This window comes from Populus alba, chromosome 12, assembly GCF_005239225.2.
Source record: "Populus alba chromosome 12, ASM523922v2, whole genome shotgun sequence".
Classification (NCBI taxonomy): Eukaryota; Viridiplantae; Streptophyta; class Magnoliopsida; order Malpighiales; family Salicaceae; genus Populus; species Populus alba.
The window spans coordinates 5,293,685-5,308,605 of NC_133295.1; the positions used below are offsets into that span (position 1 = coordinate 5,293,685).

At 31.5% G+C, this 14,921-nt stretch overlaps 1 protein-coding gene and 1 pseudogene across 1 annotated transcript; one reads left to right on the forward strand and one right to left on the reverse strand.

Annotated features, from left to right (window-relative positions):
- Positions 1 to 2,064: 2,064 nt before the first annotated feature.
- On the forward strand, positions 2,065 to 6,743 carry LOC118046271 (uncharacterized). Its single transcript, XM_073403691.1, has 11 exons — positions 2,065 to 2,349; positions 2,450 to 2,527; positions 2,972 to 3,011; positions 3,094 to 3,219; positions 3,331 to 3,518; positions 3,625 to 3,727; positions 4,714 to 4,814; positions 4,912 to 5,086; positions 5,785 to 5,955; positions 6,061 to 6,164; positions 6,323 to 6,743. Exons 1-11 carry the CDS (start codon positions 2,065 to 2,067, stop codon positions 6,377 to 6,379), a joined length of 1,428 nt encoding a protein of 475 aa, XP_073259792.1. The 3' UTR covers positions 6,380 to 6,743.
- A 1,919-nt stretch (positions 6,744 to 8,662) lies between these two features.
- LOC118046266 (uncharacterized) lies at positions 8,663 to 13,024 on the reverse strand (annotated as a pseudogene).
- Positions 13,025 to 14,921: the final 1,897 nt, after the last annotated feature.

The following is a 14,921-nucleotide window of genomic DNA, read 5'->3' on the forward strand; positions in this document are numbered from 1 at the left end:
TTATATTATATATTTTTATATAGCTTATTTTATAATATATATATACACACACAATATAAATATTTTAAATATAATATTATAGACATATAACCTTGTTAAATGTTTTTTAAGTGAAATTTATTTTTTAAATCTCAAAATAATTTTTTAAAATTAATAAAAAAACCAAATTAGTTAACATCATTATTTAAGTTAGATATTTAAGTTTTCTTGCTATAAAAATTTTGTATTGGAAAGAGAGATTCGTGAAAAGTGTTATCTCAATCAAAAGTTTTTTCTAACAAAATTTATTTATAATTTTTTTAAAATTTAATATAAAAAAATTTAAATCAATTTATAGAAATCATATAAAAAAGTCTAAATCAAATCATAATTAGTCTAGATCACTTAAGAGTGCGATAATAACCGAACCATGTATTTATTTAGTTCTAAAAGTTTTGATGAGTTTCAATTTTGCTTGTGATTTATGGTTGATTTCATTGAGATATTCTCAATAAATTATTTATTATTTTATGATTTACTATTAAATTATTTTATTTTCTAATGTATCTTAATAATAATTTTTATTGGCCTTTCCGCTATGAGAATTCCCAATTTTGGAAATTCCAGTACTGCCCTTCTTTCTCCCTTTTCAATCAAAGGTTTTCAAGATCAGGAGATGCACGTGTTTCTTTTCAATTTTCTAATTTCAAAAGGGTCAAATTGAGAGATCAAGGAGCAAATAAGGGTCAATTTTCTAATTTAAAGATCAGGCGATGCATGTTTCTTTTATTCTCACCTCTAAAATTTCGATAAATTGCACTTTTCAGATTTTTTTTATTATTTATCTTATAAGATAATGATGGAATCACCATTACAAAAATAATACTTGCTAAAATAATATTTATTAAAATAACATTTATTAGGATAACCAAATCTTAAGTAGAAAAAATAAAAAATATGATATAATTTAAAAAAATAATCAATAATATTTATAAATAAATATTTCAACTCCACAAGAAAAAAATAATAAATTAAAAACTTGTAATAAAATAACTTTTTAAATAAAAATATTTAAATTATACAAGATAAAAATCAATAGTTATTTCACTTATAAACTAGATCGTGTGAAAAAATTAATATTGTGTGAATTATCATTAAATTTATTAAGTGAATTTTGAAAAAATTGGGCCGTCATAAATCATTTTATTTAAATCCAGTTGTTTTTCATATTTAATTTATATTATTAATTTTATTATAATTTTTTATATATAATAAACTAAACAAAGTCTAATATAAAAAAATAAACTTAAGAATGTAAAATCAAAGTTTAATATTGTAAAAGTATACCTCTTTAAAATTTTGTTAATTAATTAAGAATTAATAATTATATTATAAGATAAGACATGAAGCAGCCAATTATTGTATGTGAACGTAGAAATTACGAGGTAATCTAATGGAAACACGTTATTTGTTATCTTTGTCCACCCACTTGCCACGTGTCCAAAACCACATCCTTGGCACTGTCCAAATGTATAAAATATCAAACCCTTGAACAATAAAATTCTCCTCCCCGCATTTGGGGTCTAATCTTATCCGTTTCCAGCCACTTTCCACGTCATATACCACGTGTCATTGTTTTCATTAACATATCGATATGCCCATACCGAAACCGGCGGGTTTAGAATTGGAGGTTGTTTTTTAAAGTATATTTTTTTAATATTTAAAAATAAAATTATTTTATATTTTAAAATTTATCTTTGATATTAATATATAAAATAATATAACAGATTTTGAAAAATAATTTTAAAGAAAAAAAAATGAATTTTAGTAAACTTTCGTTTGGAACATACTCCCCAAACGGCGGCAAAATCTGTAAATACTATAGTCACAGGGGAGGGGGCAGGAAAATATCTACTCCCAAAGGAAAAATATTAATATGGTCCAAATATACCATCTGCCATCCATCAGTGCATGTCACATACATTATTTTTATTATTATTATTATTATTATATAAATAAATGTAAAACACAAAACCTGAAAAACATAAAGCAGTTTTTTTTTTTTGGCAAAATAACAATAAGGCAATGGCTGTTTACCAACTGGATATCCGACCCGCCACCGGAATTGCCGGTGTCGCAGCCCTCTATCACCTCAAGAACTCTGCTACATCCGACCCGAGACCTAACATCTTACGGATCGGTTCATCAGCTAGGAATATAACAAGGCCAGGAAATGGGTTGGCCATGACGAAAAATGCAGAGAAGAACAACAAGAAACCTGATACATGTACGGCAGATGAGCTCCACTATGTCACCGTTTCTAATTCTGAATGGAAACTCGCTCTATGGCGCTACTTACCCTCTCCAAAGGTATTGGTAGTGGCATTGGCTGCGGATGCATTTGTATTGTTCAACAAAAGATTTTTTTTTATTATTATTGAATTGTTTAATCATGTGTTTCGATACATAGGCAAAGCCAAGGAACCATCCGCTGCTGCTGTTATCTGGGGTTGGAACTAATGCTATTGGATATGATCTCTCTCCTGAGGTGACCCCCTTTTTTCTGTTTTAGTTTTTGTTATTGTTCGTGCAGCTTTGCTCTTTCTTTTGTTTATGTTAATGGGTTCACCTCTCCTTTTTCTTTTATTCTTGAGAGATGTTATTGTGGTATATATTCATGGAAAAAGTTTATGAGGATCAAACTCACTTGGGTTTCTTTTGAAAACTACTGGGTTGGAGTTTATTTTCTCAAATATGCAAATTATGGGGTAACTTAAGTACGTGGACAACAATTTCTTGTGTGTTTTGTTATAAATATAAGAGGGAAAGGTTTATGCTTCCATTTGTCATCGGTTTTCAGCTGAGCATTTCTTTTGTCATTCGTTCTTCCCTGTTTTTTAAGTCTAGTGATGATAATGTGTGATTCTTTTCAGTCATCATTTGCTCGCTCCATGTCTAATCAAGGATTTGATACATGGACTCTTGAAGTTAGAGGATCTGGTTTGAGTGCATTGGTGGTGACCATGGGGAAGGTAAGCAGCCTCGTAATGCAATTGAAGCAGAGATGAATTTCACTAGGATTGTGTTCAATATTTAAGACGGTTTCTTGAGCAGATTCTGAGTTTTCTTCGGTTGAAGGGGAAATAACAGAAATTGTATCTAAATCCAAGAAATCACAATCAAAGTTGTCGGAAACTCTTGTGCGCTTATCTGAAAGGTTCTTGGGATACTTTGATGAAGGTTATTCAAAGAATATTTACTTTATATCAGTGCTTTTATGTTCGATGCTTAATTATATGGTAGAATATTTACAATTTCTTTTATAAGCAGGGAGAAACTCTTTCATTGCAGGCCAAATTAGGGATTTAAGTCAAAAGCTTGTGAATATTATTGAAGGCCAGCAATCAGTTGCACCACAGATTTTCGGCTTCTCTGAGAACTTCTCAACTGCACTAGAAGAATTCCTGAAACAACTTGATCTCATTGAGAAGTATGATTGGGACTTTGATCACTACCTGAAAGATGATTTGCCAGCTGTGGTAATGTGCAGTTCTTCAGTGTAAATGATTTTTACTGTTACTAAGTCTCTGACAACCATTGGAATATAAACTTCAAATACTCACAGGATGATTTATTTAATCTTAGATTGGGTACATAAGGACTGAATGCAGACCAAAGGATGGCAAGTTGCTTGCAATCGGGCACTCCATGGGCGGTATTCTGCTATATGCACTGCTGTCACGATGTTGTAAGATCCCATACTCTTTCTTATATCTTTCTGCTGACAATTGTGCACTGCATTGCTTTCATGCAGTGAGACAGTGTGCTCCTGTTTGTAACATCGACATAGATTTCTAAAACATTTTGCTTGATTTTTATAATATTTTTTGTTTCTTCATGATTAGTTTTCTTTTTCTTGCCATTTTGCTATTAGTGTATTTCATAGAAGCAAGTTCAGAACTAACAAAGGGCGAGTAGTCCATCCACCTAAATGCTCAAGAACATAATGGCTTGTTAAGAAAGTAGTTGCTCAAAGAGCATAATTGTTTGATACAAGGGCTTGTGGAAAAACCAGGATCAGCTCAAGGCTAGTGAAGAGTTGAAATAGGTGCTTGTGGTTATGAAAATTTCTAACAGATCTACCTGTGGAATACTATACGTTATATACATTGTGGGTTATGATAAAGATCAAGCAAGTTCCTGAAACTTGACTTGTGATCACTATGATATTAGCAATGTTTTGTATTTTGATTCTTGAAGAAAGGTGGACAGATCATAAAAAAGCTCAAGCATCTTTCTTAATATATAAATTCCATGCATGAAGGCTATAATTATTAAGTACAAGTTTTACTTATGAGCCTGTGAAAGTCAATAAAGCTTGGCTAACCATTCTGGTTCTTAGGTTACAGTTTTGCTGGAATGAGCTTGTAAGCAATATTGAGGAATTAAACATGTGGTTTTTAGGTTACAGCTTTGCAGGAATGAGTATGCAAGTAACATTGAGGAATTATGCATGTAATTCCATGGCTTTTAACATTTTGTATTTGGCGACTCGGGATAATCTATTAAGTATAATTGCTTATTTACAATTTACAAAGTTCCAAATTGTCTTTGGCATTGTATACATGTTTAATTGAAGAGTGCTATGGTTTCTTGCAAATTGGTTTAAGGGGTAGTATCCTTAAGTGTGCAAAAATCCTTTTCTTCTTTGCTCAAATGATGTTATATTTTAAGGTTTTCAAGGAAAGGATTCGGGGTTGGCATCAGTCGTTACTTTGGGATCATCACTTGACTACTCGTCTTCAAAATCATCACTCAAATTGCTTTTACCTGTGGTAAGTGAAATGACTGTCTATTTCTCTATTCTTGTTATATGACTGGAAAAAAAAAAAAAACATTGTGGATCTAATTTTTGTTCATCATGGTGCACAGGCAGACCCTGCAAAGGCATTTAATGTTCCTATTATTCCACTTGGAGCATTACTTTCTGCTGTTCACACTTTTGCATCTCGTCCTCCTTATGTATTGTCTTGGTTAAATCCTCAAATTTCTGCTCCTGGCATGATGCATCCTGAGTTGCTTGAAAAGCTTGTTTTGAACAACTTCTGTAAGTTCAAAATGTAGTATGCCAACTTAAAATTTTTTGTATCAATAGAGACAGCCAAGTTCTGTTTCTTCTATTAATCTGTCTGCAACCCCCAAGAACGACATTCTGATCAATTCCCTGAATATAATTCATGGAACCACCATCCCTCTCTTGATCTAATGCTGTGGAAACTTTTCTGTCTTTAACTTAAAAACCAGCAGTATGGCCGGTTGCGATAACCTCACTAAATTTTGTAGCTTTTTCGCTTTTGTCAATTCATTGTCATTCAGTTTTCCCAGTGCATATATTATTGGGGGGTAGACAATGGCCTAGTTTACCCCTTCTTTTTCTATTTATCGGTTTCATATACTTCATTTGCAAGTTAGAGCTGGATGCTGAGGCTTGCGGCTCCTTCATTCTATCTTTATCTACTCAAATAATCCTTAAGTTTAATCATCTGAGTTAATCATATCCTATATGTCCACATATGCCAGTTTGCAAATGATCTTAGCTAATTTATATTCTAAGGTCCTGGCCCTGATTCTTCTTCTTGTTAAATTGCTGTTAACGAGTTTGAGAATTTATGTATTTTTTTTTAGCTTAAATAACTCCCTGTTTAATTTTAGGCCTTTGGTAATGTCAATAGTGGCCAGCATTTCCACTTGTATCTCTTCCTCCGTAGCACGTATGAGATAATCCAATCATAACAATCCACACAGGCACAGTACCAGCAAAGGTTCTATTGCAGCTGACAACAGCATTTGAAGAAGGTGGATTACGAGACCGCAGTGGATCATTCCAATACAAGGATCATCTAGGCAAAACTAATGTTCCAGTGTTAGCAATTGCAGGGGATCAAGATCTCATCTGTCCTCCAGAAGCTGTATACGGTAGCTCATTATTTCATTTGGTTTACATGCACCTTCTGTTGGCTTTAAATTTTGAAGTAATTCTCATACACGTTTCTTTCTGGCTATGATGATTTCATGGATCAGATACAGTAAAGGTCATTCCAAAGCATTTGGTTACTTACAGAGTTTTTGGAAAGCCAAGTGGTCCACATTATGCTCACTATGATCTAGTGGGAGGAGGCCGTCTGGTATGAGTTAATCTTATACTTCTTTTTGGAGGTTCTGGTATTACTTACTTTTTTAGAATTAATAAGAAGGTTATACGTATTATATCATGACATTCCATACTTGTATCTGTAAATCCTATGTCATGACGAGTGCTTAGCAGTTTCATCTTTTTCCACAGGCTGTAAATCAAGTGTATCCTTGCATAATCAATTTCCTCATTCAACATGACATATAACTTAGTTTCCGCAAAACATTATTTAGATTTTTCCTACATGAAATCATCTATCCGGTAAGCAAGAGGCAAGCTGATGAAGAATCTCCAGCAAGTCTCAGCAAAATCAGAGGACATATTATAGCAGATAGTATACCTGAATTCAAGCTACTGTATATGAATATCATATTTGTATATTTATAATTTATTCAGAAGAAATAGCAGATGTGACCGCTCGAGTAATGGACTGAACGTGCATGCTGAAAGGAACTATCAAAGAGGTGTGTTTGTATGTGTACAATTTCATGTTGTTGTTGTATATAGATAAGATGTGTAGGTGACAGGAATATAATGAAGAAATGCTAATAAATACCGACATATTTTCTTTGCCCGTTTGTCAATGCTCTGTTTTGTTTCCTTTTATATCAAAAATTTAAGGGAGTTTCAGGATATAATTTTATATTAATATGTAATATATTTTTAAAAGTCAAAGTATTTTGAATTTAAAATTTACATAGATATATACACACTACTTTATACTTAGTTTTTATCAAGTATAATAAGGTGGTAGAATTTAAACTTATGATCGTTTTATCACTAAAGTTTTGATATTATATTAAATAATTATTATAAAACTTTATAATTTTTTATTATTTTTTAATATATATATTAAAAAGCAACATGGATAAACATATAGGCACTTAGATAAAGGATATACTTGGATTAGCATTTGTATTTTGCTTCTTAATGGCATCCCTCAATCAAAATGATTTTGCTTTATTTGGTGGAAAAGGGTTCCTTTTTTTGTTTATTCAAGATTTCAAGCTTTATTATTTTTTATTATTCAATAAAATATTGTGCTGCATATTTATGTTTCTTTTAGTGTATGTTTATTTTATTTTATTTTATTTTATTTTATTGTCCGTGATTTAAATTGACATTTTTTTAATTTTATTTAATAAATCGACATTCTTCAAGACCTCATGCTCAAAACAAAAATCAGATATTGACACATTTAGTTGTAATCAAAATAAGAAAATAAAAATTTGAAAAAAATAATAAAAACCTCGTATATCTGCCACTAACATCTTTTTTTTCTATCTTTTTTTTTTTTTGGATGGATTTCTCTTTTTTGTGGGGTTTGTTATAGCTATTATGTTATGGCAAAAATGGCAACCCCTGCTTAACAAATTAGCATCTGTGTTTAATCTAAACATCACAAAATCATACCGAATGTTTATATAAATTGAGTTCATAATTATTCATTACATGCTTAATTAATCAATTATTTTATATAGTGGGACAGCATTTATGAAGAATTTACCAAATTCTTTTGAATTTACTAAATTGATATAAAGAACTTAAAAATATCATTAAATAATATTATGCTTATTTATACAAAGTTTTAATATAACATTTATTTGCACCATGATGAAAAGAATCTTATATTTTAAACTTCTTTATTTGAATGATATATAGAGTAGACACTAGACACCAACCTTCTACCCCCCGTTATTGAATTATATAAAAGTAGCGGTGAATAAAAAAAAAATCTAAAAAAAAATTAAACTGAAAAAAATTTTAAAAAAAATAATTGAAAAAATCAAATCATAAAAAAAATTGATTAAAATTTTTTAAAAAAAAACCAACCGGTTTGATTTCGGTTTTATAAACTTGAAATTGAAAAAACTGAACCAAACCCAAACAAGAAATAAAAAAAAAAATCAAATCAGAAAAAAACCGAGTAAAATAAAATAAAATAAAAAACCCACTAAAAATTATCACCCTGTATAAAAGATTTTGAATCAATATTAAAAGAGAAAAATTAACTAACAAAAACAGAGGTTCCAGAACTTTTCTTCACAAAGTTTATTTAGAATTTGTTTGATAATACGTTTGTTGTTTTTTTAAATATTTTAAAAAAATACATTAAAATATTTATTTTTTAAAATTAATTTAAAATGAAAAAAAATAATCATTTTGAATTGTCTCTTCGTAATTTATCAGTATATACGTGATTTAACAAAATTGTTCATGCAAAGTGATTAGGCTCCACTGGGATCTTCACGGCTTCCTACAGAAACATGCTACTCTACCGCGATAGCACTTCCCTATGTTCAATGCCTCTTACTGATCAGGTTCCATGGCTCGCATGTCCCCTTTCAATAGAAATCTCCTCGTGCCAGGCCACAACCAGAGAAGGGAACAGGTGCACAAATGTCTAAACTTCTTATTCAAAGAAGTGAGAACCAGCTAATTTCCATATATGTTCAGATAATTTTGTGATTAGGAGCTTATAAGCGCAGCTGCCAAGAAGACCATAATTATAATTTATAAGTAGAAAGATCTGGTGCATCCAGAAATAATCATAAAAGGGTTATGGAATTGAGCACATTCCATTTCAAGCATCTATCAAACTGTAATGATTTCCATCAAATTCTAGTAAGGTAATAATTTCAATAAGCATGACATTGCTGGGAAAAAAAAAAAAGAACATGAGCCTCTGATTTCTAGGCATATGGAGGTTGAAGCTTCAGGCCAAAGAATGAATGCTTGATTACGTATAGGAAATGAAATCTATACACACCAACGGGTAAACGGCAGCAGTTTGAAGATACTAGCCTCGACCCACCGGTTCTGTCTTACAGACCGGGCAAGTATTTTTCTGTCCAAGCCATTGCTTTATGCATTGTATGTGAAAGCCATGTCCACAATCAAGTTTTCCCACCTCACCATCTTCTTCGTAGTCATCCTGCATAAAGAAACATTGAGCAAAAACAAAAACAAAAACAAAACACACAATCAAAACAGAGCACAACAGATGAAAAGGAGGCAAAAAAAGGAACAGGAACCAAATAATTCGAAAAATTAGAATCGGCAAAACCAAAGTTTTAGATCACCTGACAAATGCTGCACTTCTTTTCCAATACCATGGGTAAATGTAATGACAGTTCCTTGATGAATGAGGGATTAATTTTCTTAACACATCGGCTGATCTCATCTTCTTCAATCCAGTATTCACATAACCAATTCTATCACCTAAATCGAGCAGTTGCTGTTTGCACCATGAAAACAGAAAAATTCTAATGATTATACGAGTGATACAAAAAAAGACATCAAAGCCAAAACATAATTGGTAAGTGGATCTGTCTAAGCAAGGATTTCAGATGAGTTCGTGCATGGAACAGAACTTCAACATTTATGCATGAGGTGGCTACTTGCAAGAGGCAAGCTATATTTTTATAGTCAGAGCCCATGACTCTCACCATTCAACAAGTAGCACGATAAAAAAAATAAAAAAAGGAAAAAAGGAAAAAGAAAAACATATCATGGTGTCCAATCACCTCGTATGTCATGTGATCAATATCTAATCTCCAGTTGCTAAATCGATCCATTCTTCCTCCCATGATGAAACTATTTTGGAGCATCATTATCTGCAATTTGCCAGCACTGGTGATCAGCTAAAGAGCCTCTTAAGAGAAAAATTAATTGAACCCACTGGTTAAAGAACAGTGGCTGGAAAATTAAAATGCTTACTGCACAGAATTCATGTCATTCTTTTAGCCATTTTTCAAATAGATAGCACAGGGTAGGTGATGAATATCCTTTTACTGATTAACTATCAATACTAAATAGCATGGCAGTGACCATAAAAATTATGAGGTGAATGATAGCGTAGCTCTCACTGATCCGTTACGAAATGAACATGTACTGATTTTCACACACACTTCAAGAGAGCTATCTCCATATAAGACAACACTGCTTTCTGAAAAATGTAGGAATTTAGAAAGCACTTAATCATAAAGTATGTAAATAACTGTACAGAAATATAATTAATTGAAAAATGGAGAAATAAAAAATAATAAGTTGAAAAAAGCAACATATAAAAATTTACTAGAAGATAAATACAAGGAATATGTGGAGTATATATATCAAAATTTTGGTTTAAGATCATGGACACAGCTGAAGCCATTTACTTTGAAGCCAAGCCATTTTAAAGTATTTATTTAGATCAATGTCACATCACAACACTTCCAACTTCATCATTTTTCTGCTTCTCAATTCGTCATCCCCATCCCCTCCCAATATCTATCACTTACACAAAAACAAAACAATCTACGACGCAGGTAAATAGCAGTAAGACAGTGTGCACGCTGAAAATTGTGCAAAGAACACAGAAAACACAGAGTACCATCATTAGTAAGACAAAAATTGAGATCTTAAATGTTAAGGCACACCTCAGCGAGTCCATCTGGGGAAGGATGTCGAATATGGCGATAATACCGAGTTCCAAAAACTTCTGGCTCAGGACGAGATGTTATAAAGGCAGAATCAGTATCCAGAAATGAAAGAGTTTCAGGATTAACTGCTGCCCGCCTAACTATACAAGGACGCTGCCAAAAACATTAATGAAAGATAGTAAGAGAATATAGAACAAATCAATACACACAGTGAATCAACAAATGTGGAGAATGAAAAACAAACCAAAAATAATTAAGCAAGTACAAAGATTCATGTTCAAAACCTCCAAGATACTAAAGTAGTATAGTACTTGTCATAAGCTTCTTATTAAATACTAAAGTACTTGTCAAAAGCTCCGTCTAGCTAACTCCAAAATCCTAAATAATATGTGGGGGTTCCACACCTTTGAGCTTTGGCCATTCACCCAAGTAACCACGTAAATTCAGACGTACACACAAAAAACAAGTTAAAAAAAAATAAAACAGAGAGAGAGTACAGGGCTAAAAGAAAAAAAAAAAAAAAAGCCCCATATTAAAAACAAAGTTATCAAGACTTCCAATACGACAGCAACATCTTGATTAACAAAACAAAGAAAAGCTAAAACCTACCGCACCAAACTACAGAGAGAAGCAACTCACTGACCAAATTCACCTTGTGATTAGCCCCCAGAAAAGAAAAGATCTTTTTGTAGTTGGTAGTCTACAAGCCATGAATTTGAATACAAAATATAAATATTTTGTTTTCTTTGGGAGGCAATAGAAAGACGTTTAGAAAACCATAATGAGACAAATGGTTAGTCCTTATTGTTGTTTCCTTCAAAAACTTCAATAAACTATTGAACTGACTGCTTAAATTGCCTGCTAATAATATCAAAAGGGGAATGAAATTAAGTAACATGAAATTCGAAAGATATTATTCAAATTCAATTAATTATATAATGATTGTCTTCTAAACTAGAAATATGACTTTTCAGGTGGTAAAAAAGCAACTAGAAATCTGGCAAGAATCAATGAACCACAACAATTATAGTTCCCCAATAATTAATCGGCTCTCAATTGGAACATTCAAAACCTTCTTTAATAAAAATAATTCGTAATAAATACCACAACAATAAATATACTAAATTTTAATATGGAAAGTCCAATGGTTTAAGCTTGAGGGTTCCAATGGGAACAGAGTGAAACCAAAAGGGGAAAAGATCAAAAGAAAAACAAATCCAAGAATCAGAATCCCCACACATACTTAAGCAACAATCAAACTAATTCAAAAGGAAAGAAGAAGAAGAAAAAAGAAGTCCATTTAGCTTTCAAAAGACAAAAAAGAAAAGGAAAAGAAAAAAGAAAAACAATGACCAGTTCCCCTGTGTATCAAATCCAGATCAAGCAGCCTATTTTATCACCAACACAAGGGGCACAAAGTCACTAGCCCTAGAAAGATGACAAACAGAAGGAACAAGAAGAAGAAATGGCAAATCTCTATTTCCTATACAGTAAGAAAAAATCATCATGCAAACTCATTTACTCCAAAAAAAAAAAACAAAAATATATACGCATGAGAATGGAGGAAAACAAAATTGAGCTTCCAAATAATAAACAAACAAATGCTGACGGCAATACCTCTCTCTCCCTCTCTCTGTCTCTCTCCCTCTCCCTCTCCCTCTCCCTCTCCCTCTCCCTCTCTCTTTCCCTTTGAATAATTTTCTCTCCTCCATCAATCTTTCCTCTACCAATTGACCCGTTTCTTCTAGCCACAACACAGTCAACTGACCCAACAACAGCATCAGCACCAGATAACCCCATTCCAGGTCCGCACCAAACATCTTGCATAACCATACAATTCGCAAAATTGCCATCTCCATTAACATCACCATTGCTATTACTAGTATTGTTGTTGTCACTGCAAAGTTTCAAGCTCTCTTTCTTTCTTTTTGGATGGCCCTTTTTCTTCTTGACCTTTTTCCCTTCCCAGTCCGCAGATGACCTTATCACCGCCGGCACCGATACTTGCTGAGCTGCTCCAGCTGTGCATCCTAGGCCTCTAAAGGTGGCACCTTTCTTCTTGGATTGGTCAGGTGGGGTTGTAGAGAAGTGCGAGTGGAAGAGGGAGGAGATAATTGTGTTGGATTTGGATGACTTGGAAGCATGTGGGTTTGGATCTGTTTCAGTTGAAATGGGTTGCAGCTCTTGTTGGCTTCTGGGTTTTCTTAGCTTGATTTGGTCTGCTATAGCTGCTGGTGTGCTGCTACTGCTCTCTGCAAAAAGTGGCATGATCTTTGTATTTTGTTTATCAGAGAGAGGTAGAGGGAGAATGACAGTGAATTTTGTGGAAATGGAATGATAAGAGTGAATAAAATTTTTGGTACAGAGAGAGGGTGGGGAAGGAGAGGAGAGAGTGGGGGCTGTTTGATTTGGGTTAATAATAATTAATAATTATTACCATTTATTTATAATAGTATTTAATGGTTTTGATGACTTTGGAAATTACTTTAGTGCTAATTAAAGGAGTAGTATTTTGTTTTAATGAGTGAAGTAAATTGAAGAGTTTGTTGTGGTGGGCTATGGATTGTCTTCTTGTTGGGAGTGTCGGAATATTTGCTTTATCATTGTTTTTTAAAACTAATATTTTTTTATTTATATATTAATATTAAAAATAAAAAATATATATTATTTTACTATATTTTAACTAAACAAAATTACTTTAGAAAATATCTATTAAAGTTACCCTTTGTTTTCTCTTTTTTGCTTTCTTTTAATATTACGTAAGATAGATCCTATTCTATTTCTAAGTTTAAAAAACAAATAATAATTATCTAATAGAAAATTTAATAGTAAGAATTTGAAACTAAAAAGCTTATTCTTTTTATTATTTCAAGTTTAAATCATGTAATTGCTAATATAATAATTATTGGAGACTTATATAATTGTTAATTTTAGGATTCGTGAGATTAGTCGAGATACGTGCAAATTTACCTGAACACTCATATTATAATAAAAAAAATAATAATAATAAATAAATAGAAAACAATGGCTTCTAAGAACTGTCAAAAATCATTTGTCATTCGCCTATACAATTGACGATCATACTTTAATATATGAGGCTGTGATATGGATTGTTAGATATATGTACATTTCAATCCATACTTTTTCCAAGTTTAGTTTTATGATTGACTTTTGAAATTATAACGTGAAAAAATAATTTTAGTTTAAAATTAAGAGTATGTTTTTGTTTTTCTAATATTAAAAGAATTTGTCCCCTCAACACGATAGAGAAATAAAGATTTTATTTAAATAATTCATGATCATCTATCGTATTCTATGGGTAGAATCTAATAGCCACTCGAATTAAAGTAATAATGGATATAATTGTAAGATTATAAACTCTGCGAGACTTGGCTTGAGATAAATTTTAATAGTTAGAGGACTGAACTGAAAGATAGTTATTATTTTAATTGTTATTACAATAGTAATTATTTTTTAAAAATAATATTTTTAAATTTATTTTTAATTTAGTGTATTAAAATCATTTAAAATATTAAAAAATAATTAATTGTTTTTACCTAACGGTCATTGACCATGCAAGGTTGAGGGTGAGGGCATAATGGGCAACAAAACAAGGGGTCAGATATGTGGATGAAATTTCAAAGGGTCCCACAGAAGCGCAAAGATTAAAAAATGTATTTTGTATTCTATTATATTTTATTTGCTGTAATCGATCATGTGAGATGTTCTCAACTTGACTCCAGAGGGATATATCTTCTCCAAAAAGCATCCCTTGGTGGGCTCTACCCTCTCATTCGTGCCCTACATAGGCTACTTTCACTCCATTCTCGAGAAATATTATTGGCACCAAAAGGCTCCTCTCGAAATTTTATGTTTTTTTTTAAATTTAAATCCTGATATCCAAAGATTATTGGATTTCGATTAATCCGATCGAGTTAGCTAATTAACATGTAAAACTTTTATGATGATGATGTATTCACAAGTTTAAATTCAAGATTTTACTTAAAACAAAAGCATTGAATCACTTCAACCAATTATAAATGCTATAAATTATTTTTTTAATTATTATTAACATGGATGTTTGAATCAGCTTGAGCGTACTTTAACTAATTCTATGAATTTTAAAATTAATAATCATATAAATTTTTAGTAATCTTAAAAAAACTTAAACTTATAATTATTATAAAGCAAATTCAAGATATGACTAATAAAGATAAAATTATTGTGTCTTTATAACATGAAAAAAGAGGATATGTTAAGATATGTTTAAAAGGAATAAAAAGCCAAGACTATTTCATAAATAATAACCACATGGGATAGATAAA